General features: G+C 38.6%; 1 protein-coding gene across 1 annotated transcript in view; it reads right to left on the bottom strand.

The window, feature by feature from the left end:
• LOC126183257 (rapamycin-insensitive companion of mTOR) overlaps window positions 1-25,768 on the bottom strand; it is a 253,190-nt gene that overhangs the window by 30,501 nt on the left and 196,921 nt on the right. The window contains exons 22-24 of the mRNA XM_049925073.1: window positions 18,282-18,522; window positions 3,897-4,009; window positions 1,597-1,770 (exon numbers count right to left, since the gene is read on the bottom strand). Of these exons, the coding sequence (XP_049781030.1) occupies window positions 1,597-1,770; window positions 3,897-4,009; window positions 18,282-18,522 (528 nt within the window). The remainder of the gene's footprint in view (window positions 1-1,596; window positions 1,771-3,896; window positions 4,010-18,281; window positions 18,523-25,768) is intronic.

Here is a 25,768-nt window from a genome sequence, read left to right as displayed (position 1 = left end):
CCAATATTTTTCCAAAATAGACTTGTCAGAAGCCTACTTGCATCCATCTTTGGATGATGATTACAAATGTATCTTCATAGTGAATACCCCCTTTGGGTTATGCCAATGCCAGTGCAATTTTCCATCAATTTTTGGGGCAACTCATGGCCTCCATGCCATGGTGCTTTAACTACCAGGATGATATTGTGGTCCCTGGTACCTCAACAGATGCACACCTGTGGAACCTTTGTGCCTTGTTCACGTTGCTGCAGGTCACTGGCTTGAAAGTAACTTGGGAAAAATCAGAACTTTTTCAGCCATCTAGTGTCTATCTCTGTTTCGAAGTCTCACATGCTGGTGTCAAGGCTTTACACCAGCATGTTTGATGCCACTGTGGTTTTTCCACATCCTACTAGTGTCAAAGAGTTGCGGACCTTTCTTGGAAAGACTGCTTACAACCATAAATTCCTTCCTGATGCAGCCACAGTGGCTCTCACGAGGGAGTGGGCACCCCACCTGTCCACACCCATGCTATTTCAGATTGTATGCTCCTCTGGTGGCAAAGCACCTGCTCTAACAGTAGCACCTTCTCATGAAAACATGGACACCTCTACAGTGAACAATTTTTCCAAGTGGTAAGGAGTATTGTAACTCTATACAGTGAGATGCATAATTAAACTGTGTATGTCTCCACAGCTGGCCTGAAGAAGTCACCTTACATTGGTACAGACAGAGCAGCAACTGCTACGCCATGTGCAAAACAGCTGCATATAAGCTGGTATGTTGGGCCCTCAGCCACTCTAATGTTTATGTGATGATTGTGTACTTCCATGATGAGACAATGCCTTAATGTACGCCCTGATTGTGTGTGTCTGTATTGACTACTATGTCACACAGTGTGTACATATTTTCCTTCATGTGGAAGCTAATTAAAAGTTGATTGGTGGGAATTCTGATATTGTGTTTGTGCAATATTACAATACAGTCTAAATTAAAGGTTGCTCTATTTGAAAATAGGAACTGTGCTGATTTGCATGCAACTGCATATTCATTTACTTTTTGGACAATGCAGTGACAACAATTTGGGGTTGAGGGAATATCTAGAAAAGGAATTCTTATACACTGAATGCTAAATCTGTCAAATAATGGAAGCATGTGATGCCACATTAGCAGTGCTGTTACAATCTAGTGTTTACATTTAAGAAGAAGCTACGTACCACAATATTTATGAAATGTCTATCGTTCAATCTTTGAACAGATTGTTACCCTTTAAAACCATTTTCTACAGATGGAGATGTCCAAATTTCATTAACACAAATAGCTCATGATGATTATCATTTTGTTTAAATTATAATCCATTTGAAACAAATAGATCATAAAGGAATAACAAATTTGCAGTGTAAAATGCACGACCTCCAAGATGATACTCCAGGAAAATTTACTTATACAGCCAAGCAAGTTAGAAATACTTTGTGGAAATACCAAGAACCAGAGTTTACATTCAACTACACAGTGAGACTATGTATGCCTGCACAATATGTAATATATGCCTTACTTATTATTTGGAAAAAAAATAACATTACTTCAATTTGCAATCTCCTAAAACAATTTAAGTACCTGTTTCTGCAACTTCATCCATCTCACTAAACGACACTGAGCACCTGTGCCTCATAGTTGCTACAGAGTGTTGTTGTGAATGACACTCTTCTGTTGGAAAAAGAACACTCAATTGTTGTGGTAAGCTGATACCCATATAGCATTGGCGAGTTTCATCATGTTGTCTGGATGGGCCTGTTAAAACATTTCTTTTTGGTAATAAATGAACAAAATACAGCACATCAGTTTATTCATATTATTAAAACAATATTTGGATTAAAGTTAGATTTTCATAAAGAGACAATTTTTGGATTCTACGGAACAGACCACATGTATTTGAAAAAGGTGTAAAATAATTTACATTTTTGATGGCTAGAATAATGATATTTATCACCACAAATTTACATTTAGAAGTGGACAGATCCTGCAGTAAGCTATTTATAAGAGAATGCGGAGTGTTACTAGAAGCTTTGAAAAACTTCATCGTTGAAGATGTGCACTATCAAAAACATCCCAATTTGGTACTATAATGTACTAGATGATTTGTACTTAATCTAACCACCTGGCACGCATTTTTTGCCCCACTGTCAGCCAGTGGGTGGCAGTGATGGCAGCGAGAATATTTCCCCCTCCGCTGTGAAGCCTTAGTTTGTGTAGAATTATTGTGCAGGTAGCATGTGTGTGTTAGATGATGAAATACAGTGTAAAGTGTGAAAGTATTTCAAGTAAAATGGTGAAATACAAGTATTCTACCTGCCAAACTGTATTCCTGAAAGATCCATACATGTGTACAAGAATCAGCGTATGCTGTAAGGAGATTATTTCAACAGGAATTTCTTGATGTTCAAGTTCCTAATTGGAGTACAATTCATCAATTGCTAAATAAATTTGTGAAACGAGAAGTGTTCTTGACAGGAAGCAAAGACAATCACATATAGTACTCACAGAAGCAGCTCTCGATAACATTGGGTATGCTCTGGAAAGGTCTCCTAGACAATTAGTTCAATATCTTTTTCAGAAAATGGGCTATGGCTGTGCTCAAAGTTACTGAAGTTACAGCTCTATAAAATAACTGCAGTGCAAGAACTTAAACTGGGTGACCCTTAAAAATATTGCTGTTCTGTGAATGGATTTTGAATAGGTTGCATGACAGAGGAACTGACCCTCACCTAACTTTATCTTCGGATGAATCATGGTTCCACCTAAGTGGATACATTAGTTCACAAAATAACAATTACTGGAATTCTGAAGAGCCTACCTTAATACCCAAGGCACACCTGCATGATCAAAAAACACAAGTGCGGTGTGCTATTAGTGGTGAGAGAATACTAGGCTCTATTTAGAGGAACAACTAACAGCAAGAGATATGTGGAATACATTTTGAACCCCCCTTCCCTTTTTTCCCCCACTTAACTGAGAGAGACTGTGCTTTCATGACCTTTCAACAGGACTCTGTGATGGCACATGCAGCCATCTTTTCATTACAAGACATTCATGATGTGTTCCAACATACAGTTATCACTAACAACACATCGCCTCCTCTTACAACCCCCTCCCTCTCCCCCCACCCAATTTAAACCCTGCAATTTTTATCTCGAGGGGGGAGGGGGGGGGGGGGGGGCAGCGACATGAAAAGAGAAAGGGTATCAATCAAATCCACACACTTTATATGAACTTAATTCTAACATTTGTCAAGAAATTGCTGTGATTTATAAGAGGGAACTGCAGAGTGCAATGAGCAATTTCCTAAACAGATGTAAGAAATGTTTGAACAATGAAGGGGGACAGTTCCAGCATCTTTTTGCTTAATAAATGTGAGTAATATACTTTTATTTTGAAACATTTATGTTATGTATGTTAGAAATAACTTATGCAACAACCATACTATATTTACTGTGGACCTCCTCTCTTTTAATTATTACAGATTACTTTCTCTCTGAGTTTGGACACACGTTAATGAATAAAATGATTATCATAACAACATTATAAATGTGTAGCAGCTAACATTTCCTAACTTAAAGTATTTCATTAGCCATTAAATTTTTTTTGTGCTTATTCCTTGCACCAGTTTCAAACCTTTTCGGAATTACACCTGAGGAATTCATTTTAAATAGCTCATTGTAATAATAATAATAATAATAATAATAGTAATAATAATAATTAGTGGGGGTGGAAAACATATGAAAAGATTCAAATCAAATAAACTATAGTTTCATAATTATACTACTGAATTGCGATGACTGATATACATACATCATTTAAAATTCCTTACAAGAAACTAATTTTGGAAGATTTTATTGCATCTGAAATTGATAAAATACCTGTTTGTCGACCAATACTGAAATAATTCGGAAAGTATCCTTTGGAGCCCAACGATGCTGAGCTAGGGACACCACCTAAACGAGGTGGCATACTGGCTTCAAATTCACACAACCTACAAAGAAATTAAGCAACACAAAATACAACAATGAAAAGTGAGTAATAAGAAACTATGGAGAAATATAGGGAATCTGTTTCAAGGACCTATTAATACTATACTACATTCACAAAGATGTGACTGCACTAACTACTTCACTTTTGATTTTAATACACTGACAAGGTTTGCCAACAGTACATTTAAATTCACACAAACAGGAATGATGTATGTGAATTACATTTAATTAAATAAAATTTGAATTTTTTGTTTCTCAGAACTTCATCACTAGGTAAGTCATGTGTGATGAAGGGAAGTGAAAACTGATCATTAATCCTTCAATCTAATGTTTCAAGAATGAAACTGAAATTCTTCCATTGTTTTTCCTTCCTCAGTAATGTGTCACACAGATTTAATGTGTACTCTCAGCAGAAAAAAAAATTGGGACACTGTAGACAAAATGACAAAAAAATCACACCATTTGGCAAAAACTGGGCCGAGCATGGCGTCAGACAGAGGGAAAGGATCATTGATTCAGGATATTCGGGATACCCGTTGCTCACTTTGTATTCCCCTAGTCCCATGTGCTAAGGGCTGCTTACTTCATGACACAGATTATGGACCTGATTGAATGTTCAAATTGTAGGGAGAGCACCTGGATACCATAAAGTATGAGGCACAGAGGGTATGGATCTTAAAAGAACGTGCTTATATGGGCTCACTGTCTACCATTCAGGATTAATGAAGAGTGACAGTTCAATTTTACCAATAAGACGAAGGCTCTGGTTCCAATAAATGCATGTCATTCAGGACAAACCAATGACAGCCTGACACAGATTACAAATTTATTTGCTCCAGCTATTTCCATTATGCATTATTCTTTTTAATTTTGTTTAAGAACTTGACATTAGAGACATATGTATTACAATGGGTCATATTCTTGAAAATGGCATTCGACAATTGGGCCAAACAGCCACTCATTGTGTTTTATCATCATTATTAGTACTCACTAATTATGCAGAAAGACTACATAAACTCAACATGCCTATGAGCAAAGTCAAATCTACTATTACTGTCATTTGCAACAGGAGGTTTGACATATAGATTTTCTCTCTTTGTTTAGATACATATGTTTCAAAGAAACAAGCCTGCTACAGATGGTAACTACTGACATTCAGCCTCTTCAGACTGGAGCCACGCGCTCAAGGGCAGAATTAAAGCAGCAAAACGTTTTTAATAGTCTTCCTCCAGGCTGTCACCACTGCCACACCCTTTAACCAAAATATGTTTACTTCCTACACAGTTATCAATATAAGAGCAGCAAGCAGAAATATCATTGGGGCCATTAGTCACAATGGTTCACTGGGAGTATTCAGTTAAGAGACAGAATCATTGCTCTGACTGAAGTAGGCACGTTTTAAATTAGAGATTCTGGCAGGAGGTACTACTGCAAAGATGTGGTGGAGGAATGAGGTTTAAATAGGCACTAACAACATAGTTCCTGGCTCAGGCAGGAAGAGACTAAGCACACACCAGGAGAACACAGAGCTTGCACGTTAAGACCTGACAGCTTCCCTCACTAATCGTGAAGCAGTTGCAGCAAGAGATCATATTCCTCGGTTCCAATGACACAATTCACTGAAGGCTAAGGGCAGCTAGACTGCATGCACAAACCTCCACAGTGAAAGAAAAACTCAAACAGTAAAATATTTTATTCCAGTTGGAATTTACAGAGCTCAATATGAACATGGTGTGGAAAAGTGTAATTTTCAATGATGAGATGGTGTTTTCCATGCATAACAACTGCCCAACAGTGCTTTGCAGATTGCAAGGGTCAAGACATCATGAAGAATATGTCGTGATGACTAGAAGACCAAGGCGACTATCAATTTCCTGTGGGGGTCGGATTTCTGCATATGAAGCAGGAGTACTTCACAGAATTGAGGGAACTTACGATTCCAGGCAGTACTCACATATAATGAAGACTTTGATGGCAGCCTTCAGTGCGAATGCTATGCACTGAAGGAGAATTCACATTACAGGAAAATCATTCTCCTGTGCATAAGTCCACATTCATTCAGCAGCAGCTGTCCAACATGAGCATTAAGGTCATGGACTGGCTGCCATGAGCTCCTGAAATATGGATCCAATGGAGGATATATGGGCTGAGGTTACATGAACACAGTCACATATTTGGCCAAGAAACTAACTGGCTGTTGCCGACATTCTTTGGGACTGCGTTCTTGAAGCCAGGGATGAAGTTGCCTCTTCTGGCAAATGTGTCTGACACTTCAGAGATTCCATGTCAAGATAAGTTAGAAATAATGGTGGATTCTGGACAAGATATTATAACACTAAAAACATTCGATTTCATTTACTTCTTTTCTCAACTTTCTGTCAGTGAGAGCCAGTGGAAGATCACTTGGCTACAGAAATATATCTAACCTGACATAAGAGAATATGAGTTAGCTTTTAATTATGTTTCTTAACTGACATAAGTTGCTTTTAAATATTACCCCTCTTTTATTTGCTCCCTGCCTATGTATTTGAAAAGTAATAAATTTAGAGTGATTTTAATGCTATTTTTTGTTATTTCAAATTCATCTCTTTCTTCCCCTCTACTGATACCCCTTGCATCCTCCCAAAAACATATAAAAGATTTTTTCTAATATTTACTCATCTTTAATTTCCCCTCCCATCTTTCTTTCTCTTACACTCTAACCTTACTTGCTCTCACTCCATCCTTCCAAAATTAATAAACAAATCAAGCACTTTCAATTAAAATTATGCTTTTTCTTGTAATGTCTCTCCTTCTATAAGATCTAATTTTCTTGCTTTTCAATCTTTTATTGTATAATTTTACTCTCCTTCCTTTTCCACTCCCCCCCCCCCCCCCCCCCCCTCTCTCTCTCTCTCTCTCTCTCTCTCACACACACACACACACACACACACACTTAGCATCCAGAGTGTCGTAGGATGCAATGACTAATTTCAGTGGATAATAGTTTCTCCAGAAAGCTTTTCGGGATCCATGGAGATTGGACAAGCTACAGTTCGAGTACGGACAAGCTGAAACAACTATAAATTATGCACCTGTGCCTGGGCATGGATGTTCATCAGCAGTTTCTTAATTCTGCATTGTGTTGTAATTAAGTGCAGAGATGCAAGAGATTATGGCGGTAACTCCCAGTAGTGATGGCTGCCGAACAAACTGTAGCTACAGCCCTGATCTGCAACAAATGCGTAGACCTTAAAATATTTCAGGGGCCACAAGGACATGGTGGTATTGATGAGTGAGTTAGTTGTCCCTCCTTGGGGACAGAAGAGACGTCTTCATGGCCAAATGGACGAAGATTTATTACGGTACTATACAAATATATCAAAACTGATATTTGGAATCCCTGTGCACTTGCCAACCTCATTCTGATACTGGAAGACTACAAGAATAAGTTCTGTCTATGTGTGGATGCCGAGTCTCATCACCAGTATTCAACATCCACATGTGTGTTGTTATTTAGCACACAAGTGTTTGACTTATAGTGGGAGCTTTTGGTGTTGATCGGTTATTAGCAGGTTCGTTCTTCAACAGAAGAAGATTGTGTAAGTAACCAGACAGCCTTATAGAGCAATTAATTAGTAATGGGAGTTAATGGTTGTTATGAGGTCTATTAAACTGAGTATAAAGAATATTATTTTGTTTTTCTTGCTTTCCTGTTTTGTTGAGATATCTGATGACACTGCAGGATGTTAGTTGGGGGTTAATCGATGTATGTTTCTGTTTCGTTTTTTGATTACCCAATGGCTCTTCATGTCTGTCCGTGTTGATTTTGTATGACAGACCGCTAGTTTTCATGTCTATTGGTCTTTCTGGTTTTACAGTAGTTGCCTGCAATTTTTTTTCCATTAAAGAAAGAGTTGGTGAGCAATAATATCTGCAGACAAGTAAATGTGCCCAAGAGCTATCTTGAAGGCATTCTTAAACCAATACAATAGTGTACAGGCTTATGATTTGAGACTGGATTATATGCATAATAAAAAACCTTAAAATGCATGCACATATGCATGAAAAATGCTTAAACAATGCTTGAAAAGTGTCGAAAAATGCAAGATCAAATAATAAAAAAGCATGGTAGTTACTGTGTGCATTATATATCAAAGTCAAACCTGTGCATATCAATTATGAGGTAGAGTGCCGGCCATGCACAAAATCTGAACATTTAAAACACTATCATTTTCTGAAAACTTTCTGGTAAAGGTTAGGAAGGGGCCTTTCTGGGATTATTTTCTAAAAATTTGCAAAATGGGGATGCATACCGTGTTTCAAGAATTGTTCCTTCTTTGCTATTGTTGTCAGTAACAAGTGGATGTGATGTGAGCGAGTCACAGCGAAACAATCAATTTGTACAGTACCAACTTCGAGATATATTGCACGCAGTGCGGCACACTCAAAAACTCCGTAATATTTTATTTAAAAAAAAAAACATACAATCATGAATTTTTTTGAACAGCATTAACTTTTAATTAATACTATTGGACCAAATCATCATTTGCAATTTATTTTACATTTTTCTACTATTGCAAACATAAATGACCAAGTACTGTTCCAAATGTTCGGTAATAAGATTGTGTCTTCAAATCACTCAAAACATTTTTATATGCAGAAAAGGACCATTCTACAACTGAGGTAACTGGGCAGTATTTGAATTTAGGCGATAAGTTGGCACTTATTGCTTCTGGTAAAAGTTCACCCATCCCATTAATAAACTATCAATTTGCACAAGTGTTCAAACCTGCATTATTGTTTAAAATGTTTTCAAATTTTTCTTTAAGTTTTCTTGGGAATACCTCTGGCAATGAGGTGTTCACTAGAACAATTTTATTCATTAACTGAATACATTCATTCAACGCCAAGCCTTGAGTTCCAAGATTTTTAATACTTGCAGGTATATGGAAAAAATGAGTACTTATCACAGCAATGTCTTTTTTAATACCAGAAACATTAAAAGCTTCCTTGCACTGGCAAACTGCCAAAGCCTCTGCACTATCGAAGTTGTACACTACCCCTCTAATGGCCTTGAAATATTCATTGTAAAACAACACAGCTTCGACCGACATGCCCTAACAAGTTACCACTGATTCGGGAGGTAAAGGCACATTTGGTGGTTTTTCTTTGTAGGTCTTTATGTGAGCAGGAGCCTTTAGAAACACTTTCTTTCTGGACGAAATCAGTTTATTTACATTCACAAATGTGGAACATACTTCTTCAGCAAAGCGATGTACTCCTTGAGCAAAGCACATCACATCATCACATGATTCAAATTGGGATAAAATACTTGGGAGGGCTTTCCCTGCTTTGACCATATAGGGAGCAGCATTTGAAATAAACACAAACACCCTTTCATCTGCAGAAGATTCTGGAAATATTTTTCTAATATCCTCATTCACAAATCTGGCAATCGCAGAATGATTTACTTTTTCGAGTATGTTGCAGGTTGCTAAATATGAAGAAGGTGGCTCTTTTGTTAAAGCACCAACAATTAAATTTGCAATGTAACAGCCACAAGTGTCTGTAGTTTCATTAACTGAAATCCAGATAATGCTGTCCTTGAGTTCACTGCATATTTCTTCCAGAACATTTACGTAAATTGTCGGTATGTAATTTTTACGCGATGTTGATTCATCTGGTATATTTTGATTTAAGCAAATTACTTGCAATCAATGCCTCACATAGATCAATGTTAAACCGACTTTTTTGGTTACTGCTACTCAGAAGTTGTTGCCGTGGCCCTTTCTTTTGTATTCCTGTGATATGAAGACTTGTCTTGACATGCTGGTGGTCTATTTGAAACCTTTTCTTACATGAAACGTTTTTCTCGCAAACTTGACAATATAAAACAGTTCTGTCATACGTAAATGTTCAAGGATGGTCAGCTACCCACGAAACAACATTTCTTTCTTCAGGCACAACACGTTACACACTACACACCATAAACACGTTCAACTGTGTACAAGTAAATAGAAATCTAAACTGAAACAATGGACGTGTGACTAAAACACTAGGGTACTACCAAAATAGTTTAGAGAAGAGACGAAGAAACAAATGTTACCCTGTACATACTACTACGAGCTCTGCAGACATCTGATTACATTATGTTAAGTTCCAAATCCCTACCACTGGACTGGACACGTACATCACTTACAGTCTCCACTTGACCATCTCAACTTAACTCACAGTTAAAACACTACATTGTTATTAAAAATGTGAGCAAAGAGAATTCTCAAGACCAATATTCAAAGGAAAGAGTCACAGGAAATCAAGAACATCAGATCTCATGGGAACAATACAGTTCATTCTCCTTTTAAGGAGCGTCCAACTGATAGTTATTTTCATGAAGTGCTGCCTTCGATTAACAACACCAGCTTCTTCCTCATACCACTTCCCACATCTCTACTTTTAACTACAAAACTGCCAACCAGTCATCACTACTGGCAGCTACCACCAAAATGTCTCCGCACTTCTGCATTTATTCACAATAGGATTTCAGAAGTCAGAAACTGCGGATGAACATCCATACCCAGTCACAAGGATCTAACTTATAGTTCGTTCAGTTCTTCCGTACATGAAATGTAGTTTGCCCAATACCCACACATACTGAATAGCTGCCTGGAGAAGCTGATATGCTTGCTACTGACATTAGTCACTGTGTCCTCTGACTTGGTTGTTGAGATGTTAAGGCAGACCTACCACCCCCCCCCCCCACCCCCCCGCTCTCTCTCTGTGTTGGTGTGTGTGTGTGTGTGTGTGTGTGTGTGTGTGTGAGAGAGAGAGAGAGAGAAGAGGAAGGATGGTAGAACCGCAAAATAAGAGATTGGAAAGCAAGACTAGTAGATCTCATAGAAAAGTATGTCATGATTCCTTTTACCTTAGAGGAGAGAGAAAAAGGACCAGACAAGGATGTTTTCAGAACGAAGGTGATTTAAAAGAAAGCCATGTGCTCCCCTCGCAGAAATCCAATACTAGGAGGAAATCGATAGCTGACCACTTCTCACTGTCACTGTGTATTCTTCATGATCCTTCGCAGTCTGTAAACCATTCCTGGACTATTGTTGCTTGTGGAAAACACCTTCCCATCAGTGAAAATTATAATTATGTTTTCACATGCCGCATTTAGATGGAGCTACGCAACTGCTGGCCAGTATAAAACATTTTCCTCAACGAGTTCCTGTTTCACAGCAAATCTTTGTGCCTGCAGTAAAGCTTTCCTCAGCCCTCAGTGAAGTGTGTCACTGGTACTGAGGAAGTTGGTCTCATCAAAACGGCTTCGCTTTTAGGGAGGGAAACTGTCTTACTCACAAGCTCTGTGTACTCCTGGTGCGTTGTTCTCTTCCCGCCTGAGACAGGAACTCTGATAGTGCGTCATTCAACATGATTCCTACATCTCTTTTTGTAGTAGGTGACGTGGCATGCCATGCCTCCTGTCTGCCTCTCTAATGGGGGGGGGGGGGGGGGGGGGGGGGGGGGGAAACCACCCTAATGCCTTCAATCAGAGCGACGATTCTGTCTCAAACTGAAGCACCCAGTGAGCTATTGCAACTGACTTCCCACAATGTGATTTCTGCTTCTTGTTCTTATCCTGATACCTGAGGAAGAAATAACCCTACTTCTGTTGAAACAGGCTGCAGTGGTGACACTCTAAATAAAGAGCTATTCAAAAATTATTGCAGCTATAATTCTGCCAGTGAGCCTATGTGACTCCAGCTTGTAAGGGCGGAATGGGCCACAAGACACTAAGACCCATTTTCAGAGGTCATGGATTTGAATCCTACCTGCAAGATGGACAGTTTCATCTTGCATATGTGTTTGTCTATGTTTTTCCCTGAATAAACATTTCTGAACCACTTCTCAGGAAACTTTCTTGAATTCAAACAAAATATATGTGCCGTAAAGTTCTTGCATCTATAGCATGCATGTGTCTGGGGCCAGATTCTTTAAAATGTACAGAGGGATCATAATTAAAGTTAAACTTTCAAAATGCTGTAGAAATAACACCACTGGTCAGAATGACGCCAAATTGCAACGGAATATTATCGAAGAAAGGGGAAAACGTATGGGGGGGGGGGGGAGGAAAGAAAAGAAAAAAAAAGAAAAAAAGAGAGAGAGAGAGAGAGAGAGAGAGAGAGAGAGAGAGAGAGAGAGAGCATGAAAATTGATCAATAGATGGAGCTGTGTCTCAGAATACGTAAATGAAAACACCTGTCATGCACATGACCCATTGAAGTTGGCATAAATACGCCGGGTACAAGGCTTTTGCTCCTTTCCTGTCTGCGACTTTCGCCATGATTATCTCAATGCAGAATTGCGCTCTGCCTGTAAAGCTGTGTTACAAGAATGATGACTGTGCACCTGTCGCTCCGCCGAAGTTCCAGACACTGAAGTGTTTGAAAAAGATGCTGGTCCGATGACTGCCATGGGTCTGAAGAAAATGAAACGAATTGATTCTATGTCAGTGGAAGCAGTGGCCACAGGAATGGAGAAGGAGAGGAGTGGTGGTGTACAAACGTGTAGTACACAGAGCACAGTGCGTATAATCCTACGAAACTTTCTTATTTGCTACCCATCCAAATTACCCATGTGCATGAGTTGCTTTCTGTTGACCTGCCAGCAAGAGAGACCTTTGCTTTAGAATTTCTTGCTCGCATGGTAGTGGACAATGACTGGTCATGGAAGATTTTGTGGGCAGATGAAGCCCACTTCCATGTGACAGGATATGTCAATATGCAGACTTGTCCAATATGGGCAATGGAAAATCCACACACAAATCAGCCAGTACCACTTCATCCTGAAAAGGTCACTGTGTGGTGCAGGTTTACGGCATCATTTATCATAGGGCCATATTTTTTCGAAGAGACAGGTGCTTCCAGTCCTGTTACCTGTACCGTCACTGGTAAGCACTATGAGTGTCTTTTGCACAATCATGTCATTCCAACTCTCCAACAATATTCATGTGTGAATGGGATCATTTTTATGCAAGATGGTGCACCTCCGCACACTGCAAATCTAGTTAAGCAGCTGCTGAAGCGCCATTTCAGAAATGCTAGGATTATCAGCTGCCATTTCCCTACAGCCCGGCCGTCCCGATTACCTGATCTTAATCTGTGTGACTTCTGGCTGTGGGGCTATCTGAAAGATGATGTGTTCAGTGTTCCAATTGCAAACTTAGCTGCATTGAAGGCACACATTGTGCAACATACTCTGAACATGACCCTGGAAACACTTCGGTCAGTTGTGGAACATGCTGTTTCTCAGTTTCAACTTGTTGCAGAAAATAGTGGACAGCATATTGAACATATTTTGCACCAGTCACACGGAAATTAATAATTCGATTTGATTCTGATTGGTGCTTTTTAAGCAGTTTTTGGCCTCAGGACAATTAAAAACCAATGTGATTGATGCTTTTTATGCAGTTTTTGGCCTCAGGGCAATTAAAAATCAATGTGAGTGACACCTTTTATGAGGCTTTTGGCCTCAGAACAATTAAAAACCAATTTTTCCCATCTGATGTGATATGACTTTGGGTGGTGGATGGGCTTACGTAACTAAAAGTATCACACCTGTACACCTTTGCACACTGAGCAGTACAAGTTGTTTAATATCAAACTCACATCTTAGGCATTGTTGTAGGATTCATTTGTCATTTGCAGTCAACCACTATTAAATTAAATCTATTGCTACATTTGGTAACTATTTATTTTTCTTCTGCCACATGTTTTCCCCCTTCTCCAATAATAGTCTATTGGCAGTCTGAAAGTTTAACTTTAATTATAGTCACCTTCTACATACTTAAATAAAGGGAAAAAGTCTGTTTGGCTGATCTCCTGCTGCAGATGGAAACAAGGCTGTAAGATAGAGAACCAGTTAAACTTGGTCCAAGGCAATGTTATTTTTGGACTGTGTTAGTGTTGCCCTATGTGTACTCAGTGAGTAATAATAATGACAATGAAACACAGAGAATGGCTGTTTGGCCTAATTGTTGAACCATTGTAACACATATGTGTCCAATGTCTAATTCTAATTCTCAAACAAAAGGAAACAAAAATCATGCATAATGGAAATATCTGCTGCAGACATACACTGAGGTGGCAAAGGTCATGGGATACCTCCTAGTATCGTTCGGACCTTGTTTTGCACAAAGTAGAGCACCAACTCAACGTGACATGGGCTCAAGTCGTTGGATTTTCCCTGCGGAAATACTGAGCCATGCTGCTCTATAGTTGTCCATAATTGCGAAAGTGTTGCTGGTGCAGGATTTTGTGCATGAACTGACTTCTTGATTACGTCCCATAAATGATCGATGGTATTTATGTCGGGAAATCTGGGTGACCAATGGGTCATTGCCATCCATAAAAATCCCATCGTTTAGGAATATGACTTCGACGATTGGCTGCAAATGATCTCCCAAGTAGCTGAACATTCAGGAGGACCAGGCCAGTCCATGTAAACAGAGCCCACACCATTATGGAGCCACAACGAGGTTACACAGTGCCTTGTTGACAACTGGGTCCATGGGTTCATGGGATCTATATCACACTTGAACCCTACAATCAGCTCTTACCGACTTAAATAGGGATTCATCTACCAGACTGTGGCTTTCCAGTCATCTGTCCACCTAATATGGTCACAAACCCATGAGAGGCTCTGCAGGTGATGTCGTGCTGTTAGCAGAAGCACTCGTGTCGGTCGTCTGCTGGCATAGCCCATTAACGCCAAATTTCGCTGCTCTGTCCCAATGGATACATTCATCGTATGTCCCACACTGATTTCTGCATTTATTTCACGCACTGTTGCTTGTCTGCTAGCAACTCTCTGCAAACGTCACTGCTCTTGGTCATTAAGTGAAGCCCGCCAGCCGCTGTATTGTCTGGAGTGAGAGGCAATGCCTGAATTGTAGTATTCTCGGCACTCTCTTGACACTGTCGGTCACAGAATATTGAATTCCCAGACGATTTTTGAAACGGAATGTCCTATGCATGTAACTCCATCTACCATTCCATGTTCGAAGTCTGTTAATTCCCGCTGTGCAGCCATAATCATGTCAGAAACCTTTTCACATGAATCACCTGAGTACAAATGACAGCTCTGCCAATGCACTACACTTTTATAACTTGTGAACACAATACTACAGTCATCTGAACATGTGTGTATCACTATCCCATGACTTTTGTCAGCTCAATGTATATGTCACGTATGTCAGGCAGTTGTTGGTTGCTCCTGAATATCATTCATTTATTGGATCCAGAACTCGAGTTTAGTAACACTGAAGTTTAATCACTGTTGTGTATATGCAGGATGCTAAAAACTTATAAATGTGCCAAATATGTGATGAGTGTTGATAGCGAGTCACTTTATACGCACACTGCAGGTGTTTGCTGAATCCTGTACAGCTGTAGCTAGGCTCACTGCGGAGGACAGGCCATGTGATTGATATCATCAACTTGACATGATAAATAACTCGGCATCAGATCACTATGCCATGTCTAACATAAGTAATAAACCACTTTGACAACACCTCAGTTACAATCACCCATACACAATCAGCACCATAAGCATATTACAGTTAACTGGAAGTAAACGGTTTGAGTTTAACTGCGGACATGAGCAAAACATCCAGTGGTGTGTTCATTGACTGTCCACGCATCCACACAATATACTATGCCCTAGAATTTGTGTAGAAGACATAAACCATCTATAACAAAAATCTGAATAACATTATAAAGTGCATGAAGAAACTGAATTTTTTTTTTGCCTTAGACGGGTTTGTAGTACCACCTTTCACAGCACACATTGCACTGGATCCTACAAAAGCATTTTGGTCACAGGGATGGAAAGTGAAATAATAGTTACACACATGTGATGGACAATATTTCTAGGTATACACTAGTGCATCGAGTTACAACATTTTGCCTAAGTAGGTCAGTGACAGGGCGACACAGCGAATCACAATTTCTACTGTTTTCATCCTTTAACTACAACGTTTGGTTCATATTTAATAAACTATACCAAACTAAAAACCCATTAATAGCACCTATCTCATTACCTGAGATGCCTATGTTTGAGTCAGACTCCTTTGTAAGGCTTTGAATTGTGGGTATGATTTATTTCTAGAAGTCCATATTAGATTTTGTGTATAACAGTTAATATTTTCTGACAAGTATGTGATTCAGTAAAACTGGGTTACTAATTTGATAATATAGCCCATTCATGAGAGCTTTAATGGCTGTTTGTGGGCACACTAGCACTAATTACCCTTACACTCTTGGTTGAAGTATTCTGCTGTTAATTTATAGGGAAAATGCAATCACTTCTTATAAACACTTACACGTACCTGTACAAATTTGTTACACTTCTTACACTGAACTGGTACCATAATGATTTCATGTTAAACTGTATCTTTTCAGAATAACTCTCAAAAATATAATATGCTTTTGTGATTGGATAGTTTCTCTTATGTGAGACACTGTATCTTTCGTGACTTTAGCTGCTTGAAGAAAAATATTTCAATTACAGTGAAGTAGATATGCAGCAATATATGCTGCACTGTTACCCTCACACTTAATTTCATAATTTGAGCAAACATTGTCCAAAATATGGCTGTCTTATTCTTTCTAGTGAATTTGTACAAACGGTAAAGAAAACGGAAACATGTAATTGTGAACTCTGTACCTTCAGATTACCATTCCACTTTTCTAATCTTTATGCTACAAGAAACTGATGTAACATTTGTCTTCTTGAACACATTACATGGTAGGCTAGTGGAAGGTAATTTTGTGGCTTTAATCTTCAATCCAAAACATGCAAAGTTATTATTTCAAGTTGTGAACAATGAAGATAAGCGAGCTTAGGGGGGAAAAAAATTTTGTTAAAATTAGTTTTCATCCTTAATTAAGCCTGAATGGTAGATAGTGAACCCCTACAAATTAATTCTTGAAAGTTTTACAGCCTCTGTTACTCATATTTGTCAGTATCCAGGTATTATCACTGTGATTCAAACATTCAGTCAGGTCCATAATCTGTGTCATAAAGTAAGCCATCCTTAGCACACAAGGCATAGGTGAATACAGAATAAACGTCAGATATCTCACATTTCCTTAATAAATGATCTACTCCCTCTATCTGATGTCACACACTAGTCTAATTTTTTCACTGTTATTGCAAAATGGCCCAATTTTTCTGCTGTTTTGTCTACAGTGTCCCAGATGTTTGGCTGTTGGGTGCACATAAGAGGCAGAAAAATATTAAAGTGTTATGATCCTCAACAAGTGAAAACTGTAAAGCCTGCAGCCAGTAGCACACAAATATGTTGTCTTAAGTGGAAAATAAATGTAATTTTTATTTTCAGTGGATGGTTCTCTGATAAGCTTCAACATAGATGTAGTTGTTATTGGTTTCAAAACCACTGATGGAGAAAATTAAATGATATAGTTTAATAATGTATCAACTGAGTGCTCACTAACAGTCTACATACTGGCTGAGTTGGAACAGAATGATAAGAATAAATTGATCATCATCTACTTTACAACTTCATTTACACTGAAGCATACTAGATATATTAAGCAGATGATTTAAGTGACATGAAAATTCTATAGAAACCCTTCATTACCGTGAATGGCTACCCATCTCCATCTACATTCAAGAGACATGACTAGTAGAATGATTTTATTGCTTACTGTGGATCAAAATATATTGTTACCCAGTCTGGGTTTAATTCTGATCTGACACACAATTTTTGTTGTGCCAAGAAGTTTTATTATAGCACAACGTTAGATGCAGCCACATTTTCTGTTACAAACTTCTGTGGAGTTTAACAACAATACAAGAATTATTATTTGCTTTTATATCAGCTGACACTGTGCAGTTAAGTAATGGTATATTCAGTAAAGTAATGGTATATTTATTTCTGTTCTACTTTATACTTTCCATGTAGTCTCTTCTGAAGGACTTAATTCATATAAAGTGTTTGTACTAATAAGTAATTAGTTGTAAAGTACTAAGTACTACAATAAAAATAACTACAATTTCAATAATTTTGGACAGTACCAAAGTTACACGTTTCAGCATAATGGTATGTGAATATTTAATGTATGCACTTCAAATTTTGAAAGGCTACTATATGAAGAAAATCTGTGTGACACACTGGGACTGACTGTGTAATTCAATGTGGTCATACGAACAAATATACCATATGAGCAAATTAATGTACAATAAAAAAGAAACATACATCAATAGGTTACTTACGATTGTTGCGAAAACTGATTGCTTGAACTTCTCATTCGAAGAGCTAGCGACAGTGATGTATTGCCTTTAAATTCTTCAAAATAAAGCAACTCCTCCGCCGCAAGAGTTGTAGAGTCAGGATAAAATGGAAGACGATACCGATTCAGTGAGCGTAAAGTAGCATAGCCTTGCAAGTCTTGATGACTTAGTTTCGAGCTGGTAGCATCCGGAGAACTAGCAACACCCTCTGAAGATACACTGCCTGAAACATAACATAAGATATAGAAGAAATTTATCATTTATTTCCAATCCTTCTGACCAAGTAGTATTAAAAGAAAGGAACTGACAAAAAAGGATCTAACACTCAAAATAAACAATAGCTTTTGACTATGTTTTCATTTCGCTGGTGATACTAACATCTGTGAGCTCTTGTTCGGATACTATCATAAACTCAGCTTATGTCTACATGACTTTGCTGGCTGCATATACCGTGTGTGTGGTACTTTGTTGAGTTGGACTTAATGGTCTATCTAATTCACAACAGTGGTGTGTTACAAGTATATAATGTGTGCTGAAACAGAGTTCAGAGAGAATGTGATTAACTAATGAGGATAGGAAGGTTAGCATAGGATGGGTTGGGATATTTGGGCAAAAATGTGTAGCCTGCCTTTCACAGTGACATGTAGGATGACAATGAGGTTTACAGCACAAGATGGCTGCATAACTAGTATGCCTATGAAATGAGTATTAATAAAAAGTTAAATAACCTTTTGTGAAACCAATGTCTAGCATTTTCACATATGCAGGGCAGCCACACAAATGAAGCTGAAATTTATGCCCTACAACAGTAACACTCAGCATTATAATATACACACATAAAAATTGGTACAGCCAGAAAACACAAGTATAGACAAATGGCAGATGGTAACTAATTAACGAAATACTCCATCAGCACTGTAGTCAACAAAAATGTCAAGATGGTACACCGGTGTGCAAGACTTAAGACTGAATGTAACTTTCGCATGATGTGTCACTGCCAAGTAACACAGCTCGATGAAACTTGCACCAAACGAAGAAAGACTTGCTACACTATATTACAGAATGTAACTGAAGGAAATGTGCAATGAGGCAAACAGAAATGACACTTTTATTAAAAGACAATAATTACACTGAAGTCTGTGATATTTACGATGGTCTCTTGAACATTACAAACGGCAAGCCAAGACTCTTAATAGTGTGTGAGATTATCGTGGACACCAGTGTGTGCTCTGCAGCATGCTCCCATGATGGTCACTGATCACAAGGTTGGCACAGAGTTCTTGTGTTAGGGCAATCCATTCCTACACCAGCATGACTGACAACTGCTGGATTGTCATTGGTGCATGCGGACATGCTGCAGTACATCTCCCCAACACATCCTGCCGCACGTGTTCAATGGCATGCGATTCAGAAGAACAGATGGGCCAGTCCATTTGTCAGATATCCTCTCATTCCAAGGCCGCCTCCACCTGCGGAGTTCGATGCAGTTACATAACAGTTTGCCTCACAACACCATAATACCAGGACCACTCCAATGATCATGTTCGACAAGTTAGTCAGTTAGTCAGTTAATTACATGTTCCACAGACCTTTTGAACAGTTCTTTAATTAAAATGATGTGGAACGAGTCAGTTTGCAGCATATGTATAAATGTTTGGTGTTAACATAAATGAACAAGTTATTTTTTAATCCTACTAACACAACTACACTTACAAACTAGTTTTTTTTTTCTTTTGCAGGTTACCAGTTTTTAAAGAGAAATTTGTCCATGAAATAGTAAGAGCTGTCCACAAGAAATGAATTCAGGTTGAATATAAAACTTGCTTTGCTACGTGTCAGACTTTCATGTTACTGGGAAAAATTATCTATAATTTTGTTGCTGCATACTGAACTCCTTTCTTTGCCACTGACAGCTTTAATAACAGGTAATAGAGGTAATTTTTTCATCAGGTATTGCAGGTGTGGACATCACCATTCTTCTCAAACTGTGATGGATTATTTTTGATAAATTCCATTAGTGAATGTGTTCGTTGTGATGGTGTAGTTAAAACACTTAACTCCTTGATGAGGTACCTACATGATGATTGCAGGTGAATAACACATATTATTCTTACTCCTTGTTTTTGTGCAATCGATATTTCCTTTCTAAGTGATGAGTTCTCAACAAAATTATTCTGTAAGTTGTTGTTGTTGTTGTCGTCTTCAGTCCAGAGACTGGTTTGATGCAACTCTACATGCTACTCTATCCTTTGCAAGGTTCTTCATCTATGAGTAACTACTGCAACCTACATCCGTCTGAATCTGCTTAGTGTATTCATCCCTTGGTCTCCCTCCACGATTTTTACCCTCCAAGCTTCCCTTCAACACTAAACTGGTGATCCCTTGATGCCTCAGAATGTGTCCTACCAACCGATCCCTTCTTCCAGTCAAGTTGTGCCACAAATTCCTCTTCTCCCCAATTCTATTCAGTACCTCATCATTAGTTACATAATCTACCCATTTAATCTTCAGATTCTTCTGTAGCACCACATTTCGAAAGATTCTATTCTCTTATTGTCTCAACTATTTATCATCTATGTTTCACTTCCATACATGGCTACACACCATACATATACTTTCAGAAACGACTTCTTGACACTTAAATCTATACTCAATGTTAACAAATCTCTCTTCTTCAGAAATGCTTTCCTTGCCATTCTCAGTCTACATTTTATATCCTCTCTACGTCGACCATCATCAGTTATTTTGCTCTCCAAATAGCAAAACTTATTTACTACTTTAAGTGTTTCATTTCCTAATCTAATTCCCTCAGCATCACCCAATTTAATGCAACTACATTCCATTATCCTCCTTTTGCTTTTGTTGATGTTCACCTTATAGCCTCCTTTCAAGACACTGTCCATTCTGTTCAACTGCTCTTCCAGGTCCTTTGCTGTCTCTGACAGAATTACAATGTCATCCGCAAACCTCAAAGTGTTTATTTCTTCTCCATGGATTTTAATTCCTACTCTGAATTTTTCTTTTGTTTCCTTCACTGCTTGCTCATTATACAGATTGAATAACATGAGGGATAGGCTACAACCCTGTCTCACGTCCTTCCCAACCACAGCTTCCCATTCATGGCCCTCGACTCTTATAACTGCCATCTGGTTTCTGTACAAATTGTAAATAGCCTTTCGCTCCCTGTATTTTACCCCTGCCACCTTCAGGATTTGAAAGAGAGTATTCCAGTCAACATTGTCAAAAGCTTTCCCTAAGTCTACAGATGCTAGAAAAGTTGGTTTGCCTTTCCTTAATCAACCTTCTAACATAAGTCGTAGGGTCAGTATTGCCTCACGTGTTCCAACATTTCGACGGAATCCAAACTGATCTTCCCCAAGGTCAGCTTCTACCAGTTTTTCCATACGTCTGTACAGAATTCGTGTCAGTATTTTGCATCCGTGACTTATTAAACTGATAGTTCAGTAATTTTCACACCTATCAACACCTGCTTTCTTTGGGATTGGAATTATTATTTCTTCTTGAAGTCTGAGCGTATTTCGCTTGTCTCATACATCTTGTTCACCAGATGGAAGAGTTTTGCCATGGGTGGCTCTCCCGAGGCTATCAGCAGTTCTAATGGAATGTTGTCTATGCCCGTAGCCTTGTTTTGACTTAGATCTTTCAGTGCACTGTCAAATTCTTCATGCAGTATCGTATCTCCCATTTCATCTTAATCTATGTCCTCTTCCATTTCCATAATATTACCCTCAAGTACATCACTCTTGTACAGACCCTCTATATACTCCTTCCACCTTTCCGCTTTCCCTTCTTTGCTTGGAAACGGTTTTTCACATGAGCTCTTGATATTCATATAGGTAGTTCTCTTTTCTCCAAAGGTCTCTTTAATTTTCCTGTAGGCAGTAACTATCTTACCCCTAATGCTGTATGCTTCTACATCCTTACATTTGTCCTCTAGCCATCCCTGCTTAGTCATTTTGCATTTCCTGTCGATCTCATTTTTGAGACGTTTGTATTCCTTTGCTCCTGCTTCATTCACTGCATTTTCATATTTTCTCCTTTCAATTAAATTCAGTCTCTTCTGTTACCCAAGGATTTCTACTAGCCCTCGTCTTTTTACCTACTTCATCCTCTACTGCCTTCACTATTTCGTCTCTCAAAGGTACTCATTCCCCTCCTATGGCATTTCTTTCCTCTATTCTTGTCAATCATTCCCTAATGCTCTCTCTGAAACTCTCTAGAACCTGTGGTTCTCTCAGTTTATCCATATCCAACCTCCTTAAAATGCCACCTTTTTGCACTTTCTTCAGTTTTAATCTACATTTCATAGTCCACATCTGCCACTGGATATGTCTTACAATCTGGTTCTTAAATCTCGGTCTAACCACTATATAATCTCTCTGAACTCTTCCAGTGTCTCCAGGCCTCTTCCATGTATACAACCTTCTGTCATGGTTCTTAAACCAAGCTATGATTTAGTATGCGCTGTTCAAAATTCTACCATGTGGCTTCCTCTTTCATTCCATTGTCACCTACTACTTTTCCTTGTCTTCCTTTCCCTACTATCGAATTCTAGTTCCCCACGACTATTAAACTTTCGTCTCCCTTCACTATGTGAATAATTTCTTTTATCGCATCACACATTTCTTCAATATCTTCATCATCTGCGGAGCTAGTTGGCATATAAACTTGTGCCACTGTGGTAGGTGTGGGCTTCGTGTCTGTCTTGGCTACAATAATGCGTTCACTATGCTGTTCGTAGTAGCTTACCTGTGCTCCTATTTTTTTATTCGTTACTAAACCTACTCCTGCATTATCCCTATTTGATTTTGTATTTATAACCCTGTATTGACCTGACCATTAGTCTTGTTCCTCCTGTCACCAAACTTCACTAATTCCCACTATATCTAACTTTTACCTATCCATTTCCATTTTTAATTTTTTTAACCTACCTACTAGATTAAGAAATCTGACATTCCATGCTCTGATCCATAGAATGTCAGTTTTCTTTCTCCTGGTGACTGCGTCCTCCTGAGTAGTCCCCATCCGGAGATCTGAATGAGGGACTATTTTACCTCCGGAATATTTTACCCAAGAGGATGCCATCATCATTTAACCGTACAATGAAGCTGCATGCCCTTGGGAAAAATTATGGCTGTAGTTTCCCCTTGCTTTCAGCTATTCACAGTACCAGCACAGCAAGGCCGTTTTGGTTAATGTTACAAGGCCAGATCAGTCAATCATCCATACTGTTGGCCCTGCAACTACTGAAAAGGCTGCTGCCCCTCTTCAAGAACCACACGTTTGGCTGGTCTCTCAACATATACCCCTCTGTTGTAGTTGCACCAGCAGTACAGCTATCTGTATCGCTGAGGCACACAAGCCTCCCCACCAACGGCAAGGTCAAGGGTTCATGGGGGGCTGTACAACATTATTGAGTAGAAATATAAAAAATATGCCTGCAGATTGATACAAGACTAGCAATTACACTAAGAGCAAAAGTAGCCGAACTTGACTTTTGAGAAGCTTGTTAATACGCTTCTTACAGTTCAAGTTTTCACCAACTTGTAGACCCACAAATCTGGAGCATTCCATCGTATTTAGTGATTCCTGTCCATGCACTACCAAAATTGTTGGTATGATTCCATTTATTGTACAAAATTGAATGTAGTGTGTTTTCTAACAACTGGGAGAGTCTATTTTCAGAGAAAATTTTAGTGGTCTTTTAAAGAACATCATTAACAATCTTTTCCATTGGTTTCTTTCTAGTGGTACCTATTGTAACACTATCATCTGCAAAAATTAACAATTCTGCTTGTTGAATGTTAAGTAGAAGGTCATTCAAATGTATAAGGAATAGGGGTGGACCCATAATTGAACCCTGTTGCACTCCCTTTGTGATGTCTCCCCAACCAATAAAATTTTCTACCTTTCCAACATTGTTTGAATTATTCAGCACAACATTTTGTATTCTGTTTGTTAAGTATGATTCAAACCAGTTGTGTACGAAGCCACGAATTCCACAAAACTTAAGTTTTGCTAAGAATGTACTATGATCTACAAACTCAAACACCTTGGAAAGATAACAAAAAAATAATAAAATATCAGCAGTGGGTACTTTAAGAATTGTAATACTTGGTGAGCGAATGTAAGACCAGCATTCTCAGTCTAGCAACCCTTCTGTAATCCAAAATGTGATATGCTAAGTAATTTCTAATTAAATGTGAGACTATTCTGGAGTACATTACTATTTAGAATATTTTTGCAAAAGACATCAGCACAGAAATTGGATAATGCATTACATATATCACCAAGAACATTAGTTATCAAGCTAGAGCAACTTTTCAGAATTCTGTTTGAAAGTCCATCAACACCATACAAGATTTCATTTTTTAGAATTTTTAGAATTCTACTATTTGCAGTGAAGGATGTTGGTGTTACATCTAGTTTCTTGAAGTTTTGTGCAATGATATTTTTAATATATTCTCTTACTTATTCAACTGAACAATTTAATCCTATTTTTGCTGTTACATTTAGAAAGGGATTGTAAAAAGAAATTGCAACAGGTGAACTGTCAGTCACGACATCATCATTTAATTCAATTGTTATGGTATCTCATACCCTGACAAGCTGTTCTGTCTCCCATTTGACAATATCCCATGCAGTTTTAACCTAATTTTCTCCATTATTTATTTCTGCCAGGACATGCATACTTTTGGAGATTTTCATAACTTCTCTTAAAAGACTACAGTATTTTTTGTAGTATGCATGTAACATTGGGTCTTGACTTATTTTATCCTTCATACAAATTTCCCTCTTCCTATTACACGAGATTTTAATTCCCCTAGTTATCGACCATAGCTCGTGTGTTTTTAATGAATTTTCTGGATAACCTTTTAGGAAAGCTACTTCAAATACTGACACTGTTATATCCTGAAACTGGTGTGTGTGCGCTCTGAGGATGGTGTAACCATACATGCATGTTTAAATCCATTACCAACTGTATCACAGTGGGCTGGCTGCTGGTGGCCATCTGTGGGAGGTGTACCTCCACTGTGCCGTCTACTGGCGACTCACGCATATACATCCACAGAGCAGTGCTAGCCGAGTTATCTTGTGCATCTTGCCAGTGAGCCATTCATGTTAGTGTATTGTGTCTTGTTACGTAGGGATCCACAAGAGTCTGTTTTCAGTTGTAACTGAGTGCTTCATGAATACAGCCATATTTGGGTTACTTTGGACAGGTCTCGTGTATTACGCAGTTGGTATACAATTGACTGCACATTTGGATTGGTTTCGGTGTGTGCAATATTTATGTGCAGTTTGTTCATTATGGCCGCCATGCTACCAGCCCTGTTTGAACAGCTTGCTTCAGCTGTGACCACCTTGTCGGCTTCCATTAACAGACAGGGTACTGCTCCGCCAACCCATCCACCTGCGTTCCCTCCTACAATGATTCAGCTGAGGAT

This window comes from Schistocerca cancellata, chromosome 4 (assembly GCF_023864275.1).
Source record: "Schistocerca cancellata isolate TAMUIC-IGC-003103 chromosome 4, iqSchCanc2.1, whole genome shotgun sequence".
In the NCBI taxonomy this organism is placed as follows: Eukaryota; Metazoa; Arthropoda; class Insecta; order Orthoptera; family Acrididae; genus Schistocerca; species Schistocerca cancellata.
Note: the sequence above shows the minus strand (reverse complement) of the source record. Positions and strands in the feature narration are given on the sequence as shown.